We start from the raw sequence: 20227 nt of genomic DNA, 5'->3' as shown, positions 1-20227 counted from the left end.
ATGCCCTACAATATCCCCTTATGTTTTGTAGAGGCGAAGATGGATATAGTTTCAATTTATATCATGTAAACCCGGTTACTAAACAACCAACCACAAAAAAAACTAGCTCACGAGAGTTTTACGCCTATCGCATTATGGTTAGAGAAGGTGAAGCAAATCACATTCATAAATTCAAACAGCTTTTGAACCAGTACTTGGTGGACATGTACGCTAAAGTTGAGAGTGAAAGGCTGCTGTATCTTCGTACGCACCAAAAGGAACTGAGAGCAGAGAATTACATACACCTTCAAGACGCTTTAAGACGAGACGACAACGTAGAAGAAATAGGGCAAAAGATAATTTTACCTGCCACCTTCACTGGAGGTCCTAGATATATGCATTCTCGCACACAGGATGCCTTTTGCTATGTTCGGAAGTTTGGTCGTCCAGAACTTTTCATAACAATGACAACAAATCCAAAATGGATAGAAATCACGAGTGTAATTGGAGAAAGGCAGTCTGCTCACGACCGGTATGATGTGGTATCACGAGTTTTTCATTTGAAGCTTAACTGTATGATTGCTGTTCTTATGAAAGGCCAGATTTATGGCTCAGTTCGCTGCTACATGTACTCTGTTGAATGGCAGAAACGTGGTCTTCCACACGCTCATATCCTGATTTGGCTTGAAGAATCCATTCCTCCAAATAGAATAGATCAAGTCATTTCTGCAGAGCTTCCAAATCCTGAAACTGATCCTGAACTTGCAGATATAGTCAAGACTCACATGCTGCACGGACCATGCGGAGCTTTTAATGTGCGACAGCGCAAGCTTCCCTGTATGAAGGATGGTCACTGTAGCAAAAGATACCCTAGACCATTTGTCAATGAAACGGAAACAGGAGACAATGGATACCCAACATACAGAAGGCGCTCCCCAGATGATGGAGGCCATCATGTCCTAATCAGAGTAGGTAACGATGAAATCCCTATGGACAACCGATGGGTAGTACCTTACTCGCCTGTATTGTCCCGAACATTTCTAACACATGTTAACGTTGAGTACTGTAGCAGTGTAAAATCTATAAAGTACATCTGCAAGTACATAAACAAGGGCAGTGACCAGGCCACATTTGCAGTAAGTAATGACACAGACGAAATTAAAATGTACCAAAGTGGTCGGTATATATGCACATCTGAGGCGGTATGGAGAATTTTATCATTTCCTATACATGAGAGGTTTCCCGCTGTGTTGCATTTAGAGGTCCACCTTCCAAATGAGCAAAGAGTATATTTCCAGCCAGGCAATGTTCGGGAAAGAATGGACCAAAGTACAACTCTTTTGGCCTTCTTCAATCTCTGCCAGACGGACGCCTTTTCAAGAACCCTCCTCTACAACGAGTTGCCCTATTATTACACATACTCTAAACAAAGAGGTTGGTCCAGGAGGCGGAGAGGACAACCAGTACCAGGACATCCTGACGTGAGACAAGATCCGTGTATCGGTAGGGTGTACACTGTCCATCCAAGCTGCAGTGAGCGTTACCATCTCCGACTCCTCCTACACACTGTTCGAGGTCCAACATCTTTTGAGGATCTCAAGACTGTTGATGGTGTGCTCCATCCAAATTTCCAATCCGCATGCCGTGCCCTTGGTTTACTAGAGGATGATGCGTGCTGGGAGGGCACTCTTGCAGAAGCTGCTGTTTCTGACAGTCCCACCAAGTTGAGGGATCTCTTCAGTGTCTTATTAGTATTTTGCAATGTGAGCAACCCTCTTGAGCTCTGGATCAGATTCAGAGATTCCCTCTCAGAGGACTTTTTGAGATCTGCACATCAAGTCGACATTAACACCACCTTTGAAAACAATCCTATCATATATGACCAGTGCCTAGCAAGCATTCAAGAGACAATCACTCGCATGGGAGGACTTGGGCTCGAAAGCTACAACTTACCAGTACCAGCCATAGATGTCAATCAGTTAAACCATGATTATATCAGAGAGACAAGTTACGACCATCCCGAACTCATTAGGTTTATTGAACAGTGTACGCCAACTCTCAACGAGGAGCAGCGCCAAGTGTATGAGCAAGTTTTGACGAGCATAAATGGACAAAGAAACAAGATGTTTTTTCTTGATGCTCCTGGAGGTACTGGAAAGACCTACCTCATAAAGCTGATTCTCGCAAAGGTTAGATCAAACAGTAAGATTGCTCTTGCTGTGGCCTCTTCTGGCATTGCAGCAACCCTTCTGCCAGGTGGAAGAACTGCCCATTCCATGTTCAAAATCCCAATAAATGTAGAGCATATGGACATCCCGATTTGTTCTATATCGAAGAGCGCTCCCATGGCACGAGTTCTACAAGCAGCCTCCTTAATAGTCTGGGACGAGTGTACGATGTCCAATAAACTGACAATCGAGGCCCTCGACAGAACACTCAAAGATATGAGGAACAGTAATAAGATCATGGGTGGAGTGACGGTATTGTTCTCTGGTGACTTCCGCCAAACTCTGCCAGTTGTAGTGAGAGGCACAAGGGCGGATGAAATTAACGCCTCTATGAAAAGATCTACCCTATGGCCAATAATGAACAAACTGGCGTTAACAAAGAACATGCGGGCCAATATTGGAAATGAGGTGGAAGAATTCTCCAATGTTCTGTTAAAGTTGGGAGATGGAAAGCTGGGTAACGTTGATGGAACTATCGATATACCACCTTCTCTTGGTGTTATTGTTCAAACCCAAGATGAACTCATCGAGAAAGTCTATCCAGGAATTGAAGACCTCCCAAACAAGAGCAGTGCCTGGTTATGCAATAGGGCTATTCTCACTCCAAAAAATGAAGTTTCAACAAAGATAAATAAGAAAGTGATGTCCCTATTCCTAAGCGAGGACAAGACATATTTGTCGGTGAACACAGTTCTAAGAAATGATGACGCAGTGCACTACCCGGCAGAGTTTCTTGACTCGGTGACAGCACCTGGACTACCCGCCCACGAACTTAATCTTAAAATTGGTATTCCCGTTATGCTTCTAAGAAATTTAAACCCTCCTAAATTATGCAATGGGACTCGGCTTCGAATTCGAAGTCTCCAGCGAAATGTCATAGAAGCCGAAATTCTAACAGGCTGTGGTGCGGGAGAAGTGGTGTTTGTCCCCCGGATCCCCCTCATCCCAAGCAACTATCCCTTTGAGTTTAAGCGCCTGCAATTTCCCTTAAATCCATGTTTTTCCATGACGATCAACAAATCGCAAGGTCAGACACTGTCAACAGCAGGGATTGAACTAGGTGACGCGCAATGTTTTTCACACGGACAGCTGTACGTGGCGTGCAGCCGAGTGCGATCGCCAACCAACCTTTACATACATGCCCCAGGCGGTCGAACCACTAATATAGTATATGAAGAGGCATTAAGTTAGGCAACCTTTTAATTTTTTGTGTTTTTTGTTTTTCTTCACTATTTAATATTTATTTTCAATGTATGTCATTTGTTGTTTTTGAAATTTTGATATTGTAATTTCGCTGTGACAAATGTTAAGCGCTTCAACTCTGCTATCTTTGCCAACTTTGTTATTTAAAACTTTCGAATATTTTTTAAGATTTAAGTTTTTTAATGTATTTTTATGTACTAAATTATGTTAAAATAAATTAATCATTGTTATTACAAAAAGTTTGTAACCTCATTCTTGAATAAACCCGTACGAAGAACGGGTACTCACAGCTAGTAAGTTAATAAATTGAAAGAATGACAAAAAAATAAGTATAGCTGAGGTATTTCTAACATCAGGTATATGGAAAGTTCCATTTAGAAAGGAATTACAACCTTAAAGGGCAATTTATTTGCACAAGGTTTCTCGTCATGACAAATATTTTAAGTAGCCTATATGGTTTATGGGGGTGTGACTTTTAGTTTTTGTAATTAAATCAACATGCAAATTAAAAGAAAATAATTAAAGATATTTAATCCTTTAACAAACTAACATTTACTACACATCAGAACAATCCAACTCTGGTAAATATTGATTTCTCCATGACAACAAGAATCAATAAAAATCATCCAAAGATAAACAAATAAAAGTGTTCACAATATCAAACAGCTGATGACTAATTTATATCACAAGCACACGCCCCCGTGGTGTCGACACCAGCACGACGAACATCAGCAATATGGTGTGGCATACCATCAACCTCTACGCTGGTTTGTGAGAGCTGCCGTGAGACCACACCAGGCTTCCATCTCGTAGTACATAGAGAGTTTTTAGGCTTGACAAACACAGGTTCATCAGGTGAAAACTCAGTTCTTAGTTGATCTTCACAATTTACAGGTTCGCCCTTACACCTCCACCTGTAGCAGAACAATTTAGAGCTTGGTGTCGACTCTTCATTCAAATCTTCTTTTGGTGTTAGATTATACCAATATACCATTTCTTGAACACTTCTTCTGGTTCTTGTTGCCATTCTCTTTATCGTTCTATGGTTTCGTTCAACGATTCCATTGCCGGACGGACGGTTCACACACCTAAAACGACGGATAACCCCCCATTCCTCACACATTTGTTCAATTTGTTCACATCTGAATGTTGCACTATTGTCCATTAATAGTTCTTGGGGTGGACCTCGTTCTGAAAACAGTTCAAGTAAGATTTTTACTACCTGTTCTTTAGTCTCACTTGGGATCCGTCGCCAAATGCAAAACCGACTTGGACCACAATCTATAATTGTAAGAAATTTATATGATCCATAGTGAGTCACATCAATCGCAAGCCTGTGCCAATTCTTGTCGCAATCCAAGTGCCCCGGCTTCCATTTGATGGGGGATGGATCAACAGATAAACATTCTTTGCATGATTTGACTACGCAGTCAACGTCCTGTTTACTAAACTCAACGGCCGGGTAACAACGCCTAACTGTGAAAAGAGTTCGATTAACACCAAAGTGATGCAGACCATGGATTCTTTTGACCAACTTTTGTTTATCCTCATCCTCTTCTTCACCCATCATTGCAATACTGGTCTTTTCCTCCTCTCTTGCCAACCACTTTTTAGGAACTCTTGTCAGGCGATCTGCTTTGTTAAATTGCGATTTAACCAGATCCACCCTCACCTTAAGGCCACATTCTGATATGAGGTCTTTTAACAAACCCAACCGTCTTCTTACAAGAGCTTCACCCATCCCATGTGTTTTAATACGTCGGTCTCCTGTTAATATGGATGTTACCCAAGCATAAACGGTGGCCGAATCTGTGACCAAGTATAACTCCTTCAAATTCCATTTCAAAGCTAAGTTCACTCCTTTCAACAAAGCTTCTAACTCAGCTAAGTTAATATGCGCCGAATCATCTTCTTTCCTTAGCCAAGACGCGTCCTCAACTATTTCACCATCAATTTCAATGCAAATACCGATCGCCAAGCTGCTAGCATCACACCACACAGTTCCTTTGTCACTAGATGACACTGCCCATTTTCCAAACACAGGATCCTTTTCTTTTACGCTTTCCATTATATCTCCTAACATTATCTTGATTCGGTTGCCCACCACATCGTCCCATTTCAAATCTGTCAATTGCCTCTTAAGAAAACTGCATGCTGGTCGAAGCCAACCAGCCACCGGGAAATGTCCGATTAACTGCCCACACAAGGAGTACACATCCCTCTTGGTCTCAATTTTATCCAAAGCTTTTATCTTGTTGTCTCTGGTCCACATCAACTTGCCATCTCTTTTTGAAACGTTAAGCCCCAAAACCCTACTTCCATCAAGTGGCTCCACTGGTTTCGCTGACAGCCCATATTTTTCCAACAACTTCTTTACTACATCACCGTCAACAATGTTTTCATTCACCACTATGTCGTCAACATAAGAGTCCGTAGCACTTCGGACTATTGGGTCCATTGACAGCACTTTATTAACAATTTTGCTCATTATTTTCGGTGCGACATTTAGACCAAACCCGAGTCGTGTTAGACAATAATTCTTATCCTTAAATCGGACCACTTGGAATCTCCATAAATGAGGAGCAATATGGATTTGGAGATAGGCCTTACGAAGGTCGATAGTGCTCACATGTTCTCCCAGCTTTCTCCACATCCTTAGCTTTTCCCCACAAACCTCACTCTCTGCTGTATGGCTTGAAACATACTGATTTAATTCCCTGTAATCCATTACAGGTCGCACTTTGTCCTTGTTATGTTGCACGACCGCCATTAAAGGAATTAAGCCATCAAACTCCCCGTCATAAGGCTGGAGCCAACCGTCTCTTATCCAATCATGCACTTCAGCGTCAAACGCCTCCCTTGCCTCTTTTGAAATTGAGTATGAAGGTACTTGGTTATTTATCTTAGGTGTTTTACCGCCATCTTTCCAATTCCATTCAACAGTCCATTTTCCATCAACAAATTTCGCATTAAAGTCACAATCATTAATAGCGATCTCATCGTTGCCATTCTCCGAGGTTTCCTTCACGCTCAGCTCATTCTTGGCCTCAGCCATCGCTCCGATACCAACGTCCCTGAACGTAATAGTGCCATCTCCATCAATAGTGACACCTCCCATTGCAGTCACTGCATCCATCCCTAGAAGCATCTGATACCTTGGCAATACACTGGCAACCAAGCAACTCAGTGTGAGCGGAACACCTCTTATCAAAACTTGTAACATACATGTCATGTTACACTCAACTGATTCTCCATTCATCATTATAATCCTTTGACTTACTGGCTTCAGTTCTACTCCATATTTCACTAAACTAGGTGACACAATGCTCCTTGAACAACCTGAGTCCAGCAAGGCACAGCATTTAAAACCCGACACACTTATTGTTAATGTAGGGAGTTGCGCTGAAGAAATTGGGCCACCCGCGCAACATAAGGCAGCCCCATTCACTCGTTTTTTGGAATTTGTGAACATTTTGAGGCATAATGTCCTACCTCCCCGCACCGGTAACAGGTTACTTTTGACTCACGATTTAGATGGGGACACGAACGTGCTACGTGGCCTTCCCTGTCACAAACAAAGCATTTTTTAGACCACTGTTTACCAACTTTGAAAACTTTGGCATTAGCCTGTGCAACCGCCCCAAAGTTTGACTCACTGCCCAACAGATTCCTAGCTCTTGTCATTACATCCGACAACGCCATGCTTTGAAGAGAACACGCAGCTTTCAACTGGGTTTGAGTATCTTCTGGCAAGCCATGTACAACTGCGCTCTTAATCCATTCATCAGATACAAAAGGGTCCACCAATTTGGCCAGTCTCTTCAAATCAGAAGCATATACATCTAGTGACTCACCGGGGAGTAGACGCCTAGCTGTAAATTCTGCATAAGCCTGAAAACAGTTCGCAGAAAAGGCCTGCAGCAATGCATTGGTGAGAGCCTCATAGTTACTCTTTACATTTTCTGCTAGCCCGTCATAAACAGAAAATGCTCCTCCAGCCAAAAATAGGGGGAGAACTGTCTGCAAGTCTTTCACCTTTTGGAGCTTACATACCAATTCTAGTTTCTTTAACCATTCACTAAAATCACCACTTCCATCATACTGCTTAATCAAGTCTGAGAACTTAACACCAGTACCTGACATAATGCCGAAATAGCTTGTAATTAAATCAACATGCAAATTAAAAGAAAATAATTAAAGATATTTAATCCTTTAACAAACTAACATTTACTACACATCAGAACAATCCAACTCTGGTAAACATTGATTTCTCCATGACAACAAGAATCAATAAAAATCATCCAAAGATAAACAAATAAAAGTGTTCACAATATCAAACAGCTGATGACTAATTTATATCACAAGCACAGTTTTCTCAAAAGTTCATGGGTACTTGGGGATTTATATATGGACACTACTTATTTTGATACTTTTTTTAGACAGTGACTTCATCCGTAGTAATCGGTACCACTCTTACGCGCCGTACCGCATAGAGACAATGGCATCTTGGTTTGTGGACGGATGTGACTACATGAGCGCTGTGGCCGACGCGATGGAACGTGCACGAGAGGAGATCTTCATAGCCGACTGGTGGCTGAGTCCGGAGATATACATGAAGCGACCTGCGATAGAGGGTGATTATTGGCGGCTGGACAAAATACTACAGAGGAAAGCGGTTAGTTGTTTTTATGGTTTTCTGTTTACTTAGATTAATTTCTTAGAGGAAAAAGTACTTGGATTCAAAATGCATTAAGGAGGAAGGAATGGATTCATAAGTCACTGCTAATATAGAGTAAAGTACCGGTACTATATTATGTTTAACTCCATAGTCTAAAAATAATTTAATTTTCATATGTTCTGTATTATGTTACTTAATTTAAGTATGTACAACTGTTTTTGACACTGTTCAAATGTACAAACTTCTACTTTTAGGAATAAAAATGTTTTGATTGCTTCTTACACTAAAGCCAAAATAAGGAACTCCAGACAGTTGATGCAACCTAAAGATTCACAATTTACAGTATTTAACTTAATATCTCACTTCTCTTAGGAGACTTCTACAGAAGGAAGTGTCGTTAAGACTATTCACGTGAGTTGCGTACTTTACTTTACCTACAACCGTTTTTTATTTACCAACAATCACTACTCATAGCTTCTAAGAGAGGTTATGTTTTGGTTTAAAACCTCTCATTGCTACTGACTGATGCAAAGACTCATTGTACCAATCACTAATTGCACCGATCATTAACAATTAAATTGGTAACCAAACAAACAGCTGATAAGTTGTAATTCGAAACATTACAATTTCACTTCTTTTCTATCATTCCTTGAACCTCATCGGTCCGTTAGTCGTGTTGTTAAGTAAAACGATGCTGGACAATTTCTCAATTTTCGTGTCAATTTTAAGTTTTATTCCTTTTTTAAACTGACTTGGTCAGCAATTCAGATAACCATCATGTGGATAGTCGGCGCTCTACTAGTTAGATTTGTATCCTTTCCTTTATCCTTGGTGTTTGATCAATTTTATGAACCAATCGATATTTTAACTTTCTCTAACAATCCTATTAAATTACTTAAAATTATTTAAAATACCTGCATATAGTAATCCTTTGATGCTTCCTGGCAACTAGTTTCGGTTCCGTGGCACCATCTTCCGGCCTCAAGGTTAGGTGATCACTTCATTGGAAGGTCGTCAATAAAGTTCAATAAATAAAACATATACACATGACATGAACAACACATAAAAACATAAAATAAATATACGGTTACAACACGAAACATACAAAGAGACATTGACAAAACGAACTCGACCGGGCTGAAGTAAAGTCTAGACCTAGTAGCTATTTAAAGTCTAGGTCGAGTTAGTTTTGTCAATGTCCCTTCGTATGTTTTGTGTTGTAACTGTATATGTATTCTATGTTTTCATGTCTCATCTATATGTTTTATTTGTTGAACTCTTTTGATGTCCTTCCAATGAAGTTATCACCTTGACACTTTGGTTTCACAGAACCAAAACTAGTTGCCAGAAAGCATCAAAGGATTACTATATGCAGGTATTTTAAGCCTTTGAGTGCCAACGTCCGGGGAACCGGACGTTTTTAAAACGAGCCAAAAGTGCCGACGTCCGGCCGACCGGACGTTTTTAGAACGAGCCAAAAGTGCCAACGTCCGGCTGACCGGACGTTTCGTAATGATCGAACAGTTGTCATAACAACTGAATGGATACTCGGATTCTTTTAACCCATATATTAACATTGAGTCGAAAGTTACTAGATGCGATACATCGATTTTCGTTGGTCGAAATATCGAAAATTCGATTTTTACGAAATTTTAACCTAAAAATCGCCAGATCGCGCTCGGCATTTTTAGCGCGACCTTCGGGAAAAATCATCGGCATTTTTTGAGCGTTACTTTTATTTCTCGCCTGGCACTCTAAGGGTTAAACCATTTCAAGTATAATACAGTAATCTGGAGACTAAACAACTCTTTGAACTATAAATTTGATATGAAAGAGCGTCACTTTGTTTCATATGTTTTTGTATAGGAAATAACGTTGTAAACACTTTATTATTTCTAACTTAAAATGCAATTTGTTTTCCAGTCTCAAGGTGTGAAAGTTTTTGTCTTGCTGTATAAAGAAGTGGAACTTGCACTTGGAATCAACAGTTACTACAGCAAACAAAGAATTGTGTCCAGCCATCCTGCCAATATAAAAGTGAGTATTTTCTTCGTGTTCTAGAATCTGCCAATATAAAAGTGAGTATTTTCTTTGTGTTCTAGAATCTGCCAATATAAAAGTAAGTATTTTCTTTGTGTTCTAGAATCTTTTTTAAGAAAAAGAAAATTAAAGTTTATTAACATTTCTCTTATATACTTGTTTTTTATTCATTTATTCGCAATTGCCTTGATAGCTGTTGTGTTCGTGGGTTGAATGGACTTTGGAAGTGGACTGAATAAATACGAGAGTTTTACATGTTTATAACACGGCCACAAACAGGTGGTTCGACTTTTAGAGGTAGACTCGGCTGTTGAAGGGACGGACGGATATGGACGGTGGTGTGATCTAGGAGGAGAGGGGATCAGGTGATGTTTGTAGCCAATGCTGTTTATTGAAAATCATACGATGCATGGTGGTGTGATGTACAAGGAAATCATAGTTACAACGGATATTGATATTCTTACGATATATTACAGTAACCGTTGTAACGGATATTGAAAGTTGCTGGTTCCATTCAAGAACCAGTGTATTCTGGACCAAGATGTCATATTTGTCGTTTGGCTATCAATTAATGATGCTTTTTAACAAAAGGTCGACATTATGTACTCGTAACAAGACCAGAGCTTTTTTAGACCATTCCCTTACAACAAACGTTAAAAAATGATCACTAAACTAAACTAGGCTTTATAGTGGAATTTAATCTCAGATCCAACCATAGCGATAGGTGGTATGCAGCTTCACCATAACAAGTAAGGCTGGTTTGTGTAAGGCGGAAGTTGTCACTCCTCTGGCAGCGAAATTTGCTGCTTAAAACTCATAGGTGGTGGGGAAATAAAGAGCTTAGTGTTTAGGTTATGCTCTAATAATAGAAATATTTAATGACTGTATAGTTTTTCTAATTGAAATATGGACCTTATATGTTCTAAGTTATTGCGTAAAAACCACTGAACTATGTTCTTTTAACTGAAAAACTAGCTACAGCTGGTCCATATAGATGGGATGTTTACTTCAGCATACAAAATCACTGATAATCGGTACTGTTATTTGTAATGCAGGTTCTCAGACACCCAGATCATGCCAAGGCTGGAGTGTTTCTGTGGGCTCATCATGAGAAGATAGTAGTTGTAGACCAGTCAGTCGCCTTCCTGGGGGGCATCGACCTCTGCTACGGCCGCTGGGACACCCACGAGCATCGGTGAGTGCTATGATGATATCTTATAGATGGTTGTGTGAAAAAAGATTTCCAGAAGTCTGGCTTCCACAATCACACTTAATATCATCGTAGTCTTTAGAGTGGAGAACCCCTGCAGTGATTGTCAGGGGAGGTGAATCAATGAATGCAATATGAACTGCGCGAGTTCTGCCGGTCAGATAAGATTCTGCCCAAGAGTGAGCCACACCTCTTATCCCGAGCGAGTACAGTTTGTCTAATAAGATTCTGTGATCCACCGTAGCGAAGGCTTTGCTAAGATAGAAGAAGATTCTAGCGACAGCCTTTCCTGAATCAAGGGATTGAGTTAAAGATGAGACTAGGAAGTGGATGGCATTGACTGTACTTCTATTACTTCTATTTTTTGTGAAGCCAAATTGATTCCGGGAAAGATTATCTAACTTATATTATTAAAAGAGTTTTTAGGATTTTTGTGTGCAGCAAATCAACTAAATATTTATACTTGTAGACATATTGGGTATCAATTTAAAGCTCTAATCCTCTAGATGTGCCTTTTGTGGGTTTGTATGATATACCGTGAAAGCCCTTCGTACTATAGGCTTTTAAAATTTCATAGTTTGTGCTGAATTCTGTTGTCAATCATCTGAACTTTATCAAATTACTATAATATAATTGTACATTATCCTTGTCACAGCTCTGTAGTTTCTGTTTATATTACGGCCGTTTTAGCATCAAAATGCCATCCTCAGATACATACATCCACCGGATTTGGCATTGTCAAACTTGATACACACACGTAACACGATAACAAACATTTAAAACATAAATACCCCCGCCGCAGCAAACCTGCCGACTAAGCAAATTTCCATTTGTCTGAATTGATTTTCAGTTAAATATATTTTAATAACATTAGGTTTAACTAGTACCTAGGTTTGCTGCTACAAGGAAACTAATAAAGTGTGTTTTTGAGTAAAATATTGATAGCTTAGTACAAAATAAATAAATTTGCCAAGTTTGATCAAAATATATCCATAAACAAGCAAACTACAACATTTGACAATATTCTCCATAAGAATAACATGGGAATTTTAAATTTACAATTTTTTTTAATTTTCTCCGTTACTAATAATTGAACAAAAATACTTTTATATACTAAATTATTTGTTTTTTTTAAGCTCTTTAAAAAGGTCTAAAGAGAAATCGGGAAATTTTGTGTTTTGAGGGTCAAAAGTGAGAAAACCCAATTTTTACCCCATAAAACCCCCCGTAAAGCCCCGTTCCCATGGTCCGATTGTGCTGGTTAGCGAACTCATTCAAGTTTATTCCGCTTTACACCTTTAAACCAAATTTCATCAAAATCGGACAAAAATTACTCAAGTTATCGCGTTCACGGACGTATATATATATATATATATATATATATATAAGTCTATATATATATATATATACATATATAAAAATTTGAACGAATGGTGTTTTTGGCCTCTGGGGACATCAAAATGAAAAAGTAAATCGGTCCCGGGTCTAGGTCTTACCGTGCCACCTACGGTAATAGCTACTTCCCTATAGGGAAATTCGCTAAAAAATGAAAGAAAGGCCTGTCGCGTACAGTTCTGACCAAGGATGCTAACAGTTAATAGCAATGACTCTTTTTTATCCTTAATATTCCTTCTCTGTGCTCAGATTGACAGACCTGGGAAGTGTGTCGTCTGCAGTGAGGAACGGACTACACAGGATATCCACGTCCAGTCACCAGTACAAGACCTCGGCCCCCACACTGCTACATCTAGCTAGGGTCACCAACTCACTTGGGGTGGGCCTCGCCACCGTGCCTGAGGTTCTTGCTGACAATAGGTGAGGCTGACTTATTGAGAGTGAATTTTAACTTTAAAAATTATAGTAACAGGGTACAATAAAACCCCTCATATCCGGCCATAACGGGACTGGGCCATGGTCGTAACGGCCAAAGGTCGGATATCGAGAGGAGCAGATGGTTTGTGTTTCCAAGGATGGTTACTGGTTAGTGTATTAGTAAAATTCCAAGAAAATAAAAATTTATCCAAGAAATTGACGATAATGAAATAAACTATCTCGACTGAACTATTTCAAAAAACATAAACAAACATGATTTCAAAATTTACAGAATAGCGTATGTACATTGTCCATTAGCGTGATAACTCAAGCAAAAATTAACATACCTCAAAAAAAGAACACATAGGTACCTCATTACCTTCCCTGTAACAGCAAACCTAAGTACTCATTAAAAATAATGTTATTTAAATAGGAAAGAAATCTGAAAATTTTTAGGGAATATTTAGTAGACATCCAGCCAGGTAAATATAAATTGGCTTAGTCTACAGGTTTTTAAATTTTTTTCTCTGGGATGTGAATGTTTTACAAAAGCTACATTTGTGGCTAGCTTCAGGCAAGAACAAATGTAAAGTTCTTTAGAGAGTTTTACTCTTACAAGTGAGCCAGTTAGTGGTTTTTTTTTTATAATATATTGTTTTGTTTCATTTTTAGAGTAAAATCAATTTGATTTATTGTTTCACTGCTACAAAATAAATACAACATTCTATTTTACATTTCAGCACAACTAATGTAACATCCGAGGAGCGTACTCAAACAAAATAATTGGAGTAAACAAAATAATTGGAATACTATTTCCCTGCAGATTAACGAGATCTCCCCATCATTAACAAAGAAAGCCTTTACACCCATTTACCTGCCATGTAAGCTGTATCGTGTATTGTGATGTTGTCCCTGTCCAGCACAGAGCTACAGGATGTGCCCCTCACACCCACAGATGAGGTTGATGCTGAAGGTTTCCAAACAGCCAACGGCAACCTACTCAACCAGCCGTCACCTGAGAACATGAAGGCTGACACACCCGAACTGGAGAGAAAGAATGTCTTTGACAGGGTCAGTCAAGTAAAAAGTTCTAACAGATCATTTTGGGGTGTATTTTAAATTCAAACTTTGTTTGTGCAGTTGACCGTAATATGTTTTAACAAAGCGTTTTCTCTCCTCACTTCAGATTTCGTCAGTATAGTTGGTGTGTGTAGATTAGACATACTTGGGGATAACAAATTCCCAATCATCATAAGTCATAAGTCATAAGTAATTTATTTTCTGAATAGGTACAATTTTTTACAATTATACATCTCAGTCGTCAATAAGAACTACAGTAATAACATTTAATAAATAATATAAACAATATATACCAATTATGGGGAGCAACTTCTTATTCTAAAGCAGTTTTCAAAATTCAGAAGAAATTTATAAGGATTTTATCATTTATGCCTAAAAGAACCTCATGCAGAGCTTTATTTGCTAAATATGAGATATTAACTTTGCCTTCACTTTATATATTTAAAATGATGGTGAATTTTAAAATTAATTATCAAATGTACAATGATAAACAAATCAGTCATCCATATCTTACACGCTCAAAAAATTTTCAATATCCAAGACATCGCCTTTGTTTATATGAAAGATCTCCTTATTATATGGGATTAAGGCTTTACAACAGTCTACCCAATAATTTCAAAGAAATTAACAGTATTTCAAAATTTAAAAATGATTTCAAACGATACCTTTTACAGAAAAATTATTATAATATTTCCGATTATTTAAATGATAAGTAAATATATTTTAGTTTAAGCTATGTGGATTTTAGTTTTGTTATGTAACTTAGTGTTTAAGATCTCTGACAATATCACCTGTTTCACCAGCTAACGCTGGATCTGTGAAATGTTTTTGTGATAATAAAGTAATATTTCATTTTATTTCATAAAATCATATAATCATAACGGATCATTCTAACGATTAGCGATATTCGTTAGTTTTTTCAGCTAACTTCTACCATATTCGTTAGTTTTCTAATCAGTTAGATTCCAGCTAACGAATAGATAATAATATACTCGTCAGTAGTTTTGGAGTTGAAATAGCTAGATTTTTGGACGGTCGGAAGTACCTCAAATACAAGTTTTTTACACGATCAGAGAGGGTTGTGTGCGACCGTAAGGGGTCAGCGCCCTTGCAGTGGGTGGGGAAAGGGAAAGTTGCTTTGGTATGCAGTGGGCCTGTGGGGCGGGGGGGCAGTCGTGGTAGCCAGGGAGGAGGGAAGGGGGAATGTTTTGGTGATTTGTCATCTCAAAACCTTGATTAATGTTCATTCTCTGATAAGTGTGAAGTCATTTTTTCTGTGGTAGGAACCTTAACCTGTGATGCTCAACTCCTGAATAACCGGGATGTATAAGTAGGGTTGAGGCTTCCCAGATACGTAAAATCATGGTTAATCTGCAGAATACTACCAAATAAGAAAGTGTATAGAAATACAACACAGTTTGTTTTTTAGAAATACAAAAATTAATTTTGAATTAATGAAAAATTATGAAAAATTAATTTTGAATTAAAACATAACTGAATGTTGTATTTGCCAGGAATCACAATGAATAACACACCTATTGAACACAATGACAATTCAAGTATTTGAACACAAGAAGATCTAGTCTTTAAGATGAAATCAAATATTTTTTTACAAGACACAAACTACCGTGAGTTAGTTTCTTTAAAATTAATCCATAACAAATTTCTGTTTTTCATCAAAGAAATGTTTTTTTTTTACTCATGTTTTGTAGTACAATTTTGACGCAAATTGGAGCATTGTACTGTATTGCAAATGGGGTAAGAGGGGAGGGTTTATGACCTTGAGATGGCCTGGGCCTGATTGGTGACAATGATTTGTGGTTTGTTTACATCCTACTGCCCCTGATCCTTCCGAAAAAGACACTGTTCCCATCAGTTACTTTTTATGGGACTAGTCAGAAAATTTTGATGGTTCTAAACTGGATCTGGGTGTTTTTTATCATTACGCTTTCAACAAATGGTCATGGCTAGAGAAACGTCTGATCTTCTTCTTAGTCAGTAACAAAGTGAGGCAGGTCAGCACACTCATTCATACTCATCTTGAAATTCACATCTAAATCTTGTTACTGTCACAAAAGTAATGATACTGATTGAGATATAGCTGGTTTAGTTGTCAATAGTTGTGTATTTTTGTCCTGGATGTTCAAATTCCTCCAGTCACCAGTAGTAATTTTGTAAGTGACATCATGACTCGATGGTTCAGGGCCCAAAGCTGTCCACTTATAACGGAAGATGTCCAGCAAAGCCTTATAAGCTCATGTATAAAGTAAAAAACAAAGATCTCTTGGACAAGAACTTCCTCATTAATAAACTGCCTTACTGTAATTAATTTGAGGCTGTTTTTGTACAGGTTAAAGATAATGTCAAATCACTATTGAGCTTCGACAGTGAAAGTGAGAGTGAAGAAGAAAAAGATAAGGAGAAAGTTAATGAAAGTTCTCCTGATGTACCGGTGGAGGAGACTGCTCTTCCTGAAATTGTTGCCAACAGCGAAAATATGTAAGTAACCTTTCTTTTATCCTAAATTGATTTTTATTTTTATATATACTTTTATATGGAACAAGGAATGGTACATTAGTTAAAAAAGTGTACTTTATCAATAAATAACCCTTTGAGTGCCGTGGTATCTCGTTCCGAGACGGTCAATTGCCATAGCTTGAGTGCCAAGAGTCTTATAATTTGACAGCCGAGGCTGTGCGAGAATTCTAGCGTCCCGGAACAAAAAATATAATAATATAAAAAACAATACAAAATTAAATACAAAATTTCCATAGGCCTGAATAAATATTTTATAATGGTTTTACCAAACACTTATTTTATTTTGAGAAATGGCCGGCATTCCTAGCAGGAATACCATACATGTGCCTGGAAAACCTCAAATAAAATAGCCTTCCCCTCCCTCAGCACCCAAGTGATACAGTAGAACCTCGATAAAAACATTCTCATGGGGGTTATTAAATAAGACTTGTTATCGAGGTTAACTTCATATTTTGCTTTGCATTACACAGCTTCCAATACCACCCTAGATATTTTTTATCTATATACTAATACAATAAGGGTTTTCTGTGTTACATCCCTTTTCCAGCTGTCCTATTTAACCAAATTTTACAATTGAGGTGTCGTTATAAAGCTTAAGATCTAGCACAGCTGCAAATGGTGCTTAAAGAGGTTAGGATATTTCCTTTAGGGTCTGCCCCCCCATCACGTTTAATTGATTTCTAGAATCCATTTTTAAAAATCCAGTCACGCTGACCATCTTTATTCATAACAGCTTGAATGTGAATTATAATTATTCCTTCAGTTAAACGTTTGACCACAGTCAGATTGTAAACAAGAGACTAAACTGTTTATAAAAAGTATTTTAAATAGGCTACCTTTTTAACAACAGTGACTTGACTGTGGTAGGTAAATTACTATTTATAATGAAAAGGTAAATGAATATTTCACTGGATTCATTTTTTCTCAGAAACAAGTCTTGGACCCTTTTAAACTGTGCAATGTGTGCATGGGTCTCCCAACTTATTGACTATCTTTTGTTTTCCAGGTATTACAACATTTTTCATATCTGTAATTTAAATGTCCTTAGCTATATGAATATTAATTTTACTTTTAGCTTTTTGTTTGTATGGTTAAAAGAATTTTCTATTTGATGATAGAAGTTTAATGTAGGTTTGCACGAATATCTAGAAATTTGTATCTAAACACAATTTGTGTAGATTTTCTGGAGGTGAAGCTCAAGAGATTGTGGACACTAGTAAAAATTCAATGAAAGGCCTCTTTGGTAATGCCAAATATTGGATTGGTAAAGACTATACCAACTTCATTGTAAAAGATTTCAACAATCTGGACAGGCCTTATCAAGGTTAGTATTAAAACACCACTCTATAATATCATTCTAGAATTCAACTCCCAGAACTACTCGATGCATTTACACTTATTCTGTAATTCTTCACGAGTTTATGAGTTTAATGAGCTTAGTATAGGCAAAATGGTTTAAGTTACCTGGCTTCATCAAGTGATCCTTCTTCAGTATTACACTACTATAGTTTCGGACTTGAAAATAAGTCCATCTTCAGGTTAACAAAAAACGTTTTTTGACGAAGCCAGGTAACTTAAACCATTTTGCTTAAATTTAGTGATCCAGAGGCTACCTCACCTTGAGCTTAGTATAGATTGTAATCGGCTAACTTATAGATTGTCACTAGGCACATCAGTCATCAGGTCTAATCTGATAATGGTTGATCAAAATGGTGTCCTTGCTTCTTGATCCAGCCCTTCATCAGTGTCTTTGATTTTAAAACACGATCGGTGATATACAGACACTTAATAATAATACACACTTAAGCATGCGGTCTGTCATAAAGACTCATTATTGACTCAAGTTCTGGAAACTAACTTATTCAACTTTAAGAGGTTTTTGTTTTTTATCGTATGATAAATATTTTGTTCTACTTGTTGTGTTGTTGGTAGACCTGGTAGATAGGAGTCACACACCCCGCATGCCCTGGCACGATGTTGGGGCTATGGTACACGGAGCTGCCGCTAGAGATGTGGCGCGACACTTCATCATGCGATGGAACGCTGTCAAGGTATAGCTTCCATTAAACCTGTTTGTTTACAATAAGTTAAAAGTAGTTTTAAATTTAAATTGTCTACTCAATATTGTTTATTGGAAATAGTATAATATAGGCTAGGTACTGCTTACTTTCTTACTAGGACTCATTTTTATACTTGGAACCATTGGTTGAATACACCCCCTAATGGATTTGTCTGATAATTGTCTGGGTAGTGCACTCCTCTAAATCACAACGTTGCTGGTTTGATCCTTAGCAGGGATAATTTTGAACTGAAATGCCCTTTGTCATTGGGATACTGAAGCTTGCAACAATTCATTATATTTCCACTGATATTCGTCCATAATTCAATGTTCACCATACGTTTCTTTTAAATCTGTATGTCAATGTCAATGTAAATATTTATGCTCCCTTTTTAACCGACTTCCCCACTACCAACAAAAGGAGGAGGTTCTCAATTTGTTTGTGGCGATGTTTTTTTTTTTCTATGTATGTTCACCAATTTCTCTGTGATTCTTTTACCGATCAGTGTGGTTCCACCATCAAAATAACCAGGAGAGTTTCTATTTGGTACCTTATATATTATATTTAAGTATAATATTTGTTTCGGTGAAAAATTCTGAAAACCTTAAACATTCAACATTTATTTTGTTTACATTTGTGCAGATTGTTTACATTTGTGCAGAGAAGGCAATAAATAATAATAACATTCCTACAGCTGTTAGTTGAAACCATTTAAATGAAGCTACAGACAATTCTTCTTGAAACATATTGATCAATAAACTATTTCTTGCCATGGAGCCTAAATGAATTACATTGAGAAAAATGCATTTTGTTTTGGTTACTATAAAAAATGTATTTTAACGTTTGACCTGATTTGTGTATACAGTAATTCTGTTGTTAGTATTGAATATTCTGACTTACAAAAACATATATGTTTCAGTGAATAGCTGTATGATATTGACAAATAAATGTGTATTGTGAAAACCAAAGCATTCGTAAAACAGGTCTAAATATAAATCAAATGCAATTATTCCTTACACGACCTAAGAAGTGTGACACTGCATAATCGTCAATTGTCTTAAAAGTGTTAAATATTTTAATTACTAAACATGCATTTGCAGATGTGGAATGTTTATTGATATTCTCTACCCAGTTACTATATCATATCAATACTATTATACCTGCTTCGGAAAGTCTTAGAGGAAGATGATTAGCAATTTCGACTAGGCTATATCTTGATCAAACAAAACCACCTACATGGCTTGCACCACTTTTAGCTGAACCAATCTTTCATATACATATTTCATTTGCAGATGTGGAATGTTTATTAATATTCTCTACCCAGTTACTATAACATATCAATACTATTATGCCTGCTTCGGAAAGTCCTAGAGGAAGATGATTTGCAGTTTCGACTAGG

The 20227-nt window shown here is 37.7% G+C and overlaps 2 protein-coding genes across 2 annotated transcripts in view; both read left to right on the top strand.

Moving 5' to 3' along the window:
- Positions 1–20227, top strand: part of LOC128989710 (phospholipase D1-like) — an 87101-nt gene that overhangs the window by 50873 nt on the left and 16001 nt on the right. The window contains exons 9-16 of the mRNA XM_054411713.1: positions 7850–8085; positions 10012–10125; positions 11184–11323; positions 12983–13153; positions 14071–14221; positions 16581–16729; positions 17947–18092; positions 18701–18819. Coding sequence (XP_054267688.1) covers positions 7850–8085; positions 10012–10125; positions 11184–11323; positions 12983–13153; positions 14071–14221; positions 16581–16729; positions 17947–18092; positions 18701–18819 — 1226 coding nt within the window. The remainder of the gene's footprint in view (positions 1–7849; positions 8086–10011; positions 10126–11183; positions 11324–12982; positions 13154–14070; positions 14222–16580; positions 16730–17946; positions 18093–18700; positions 18820–20227) is intronic.
- Positions 1492–3539, top strand: LOC128989711 (ATP-dependent DNA helicase pif1-like). The gene has a single exon (XM_054411715.1). The coding sequence runs from the start codon at positions 1899–1901 to the stop codon at positions 3396–3398; it is 1500 nt and encodes a 499-aa protein (XP_054267690.1). The 5' UTR covers positions 1492–1898; the 3' UTR covers positions 3399–3539.

Source organism: Macrosteles quadrilineatus, unplaced genomic scaffold (assembly GCF_028750875.1).
Source record: "Macrosteles quadrilineatus isolate MER2022 unplaced genomic scaffold, UCM_ALF_1.0 Scaffold_3__2_contigs__length_128488019, whole genome shotgun sequence".
Taxonomy (NCBI): domain Eukaryota; kingdom Metazoa; phylum Arthropoda; class Insecta; order Hemiptera; family Cicadellidae; genus Macrosteles; species Macrosteles quadrilineatus.
The sequence above is the reverse complement of the archived record's forward strand: the minus strand, read 5'-3'. Positions and strand labels throughout refer to the sequence as shown.

Excerpts from the sequence above, each read along its gene's own strand:
- LOC128989711 (XM_054411715.1), top strand. The coding sequence starts at position 1,899 with ATGGGAGGACTTGGGCTCGAAAGCTACAACTTACCAGTACCAGCCATA.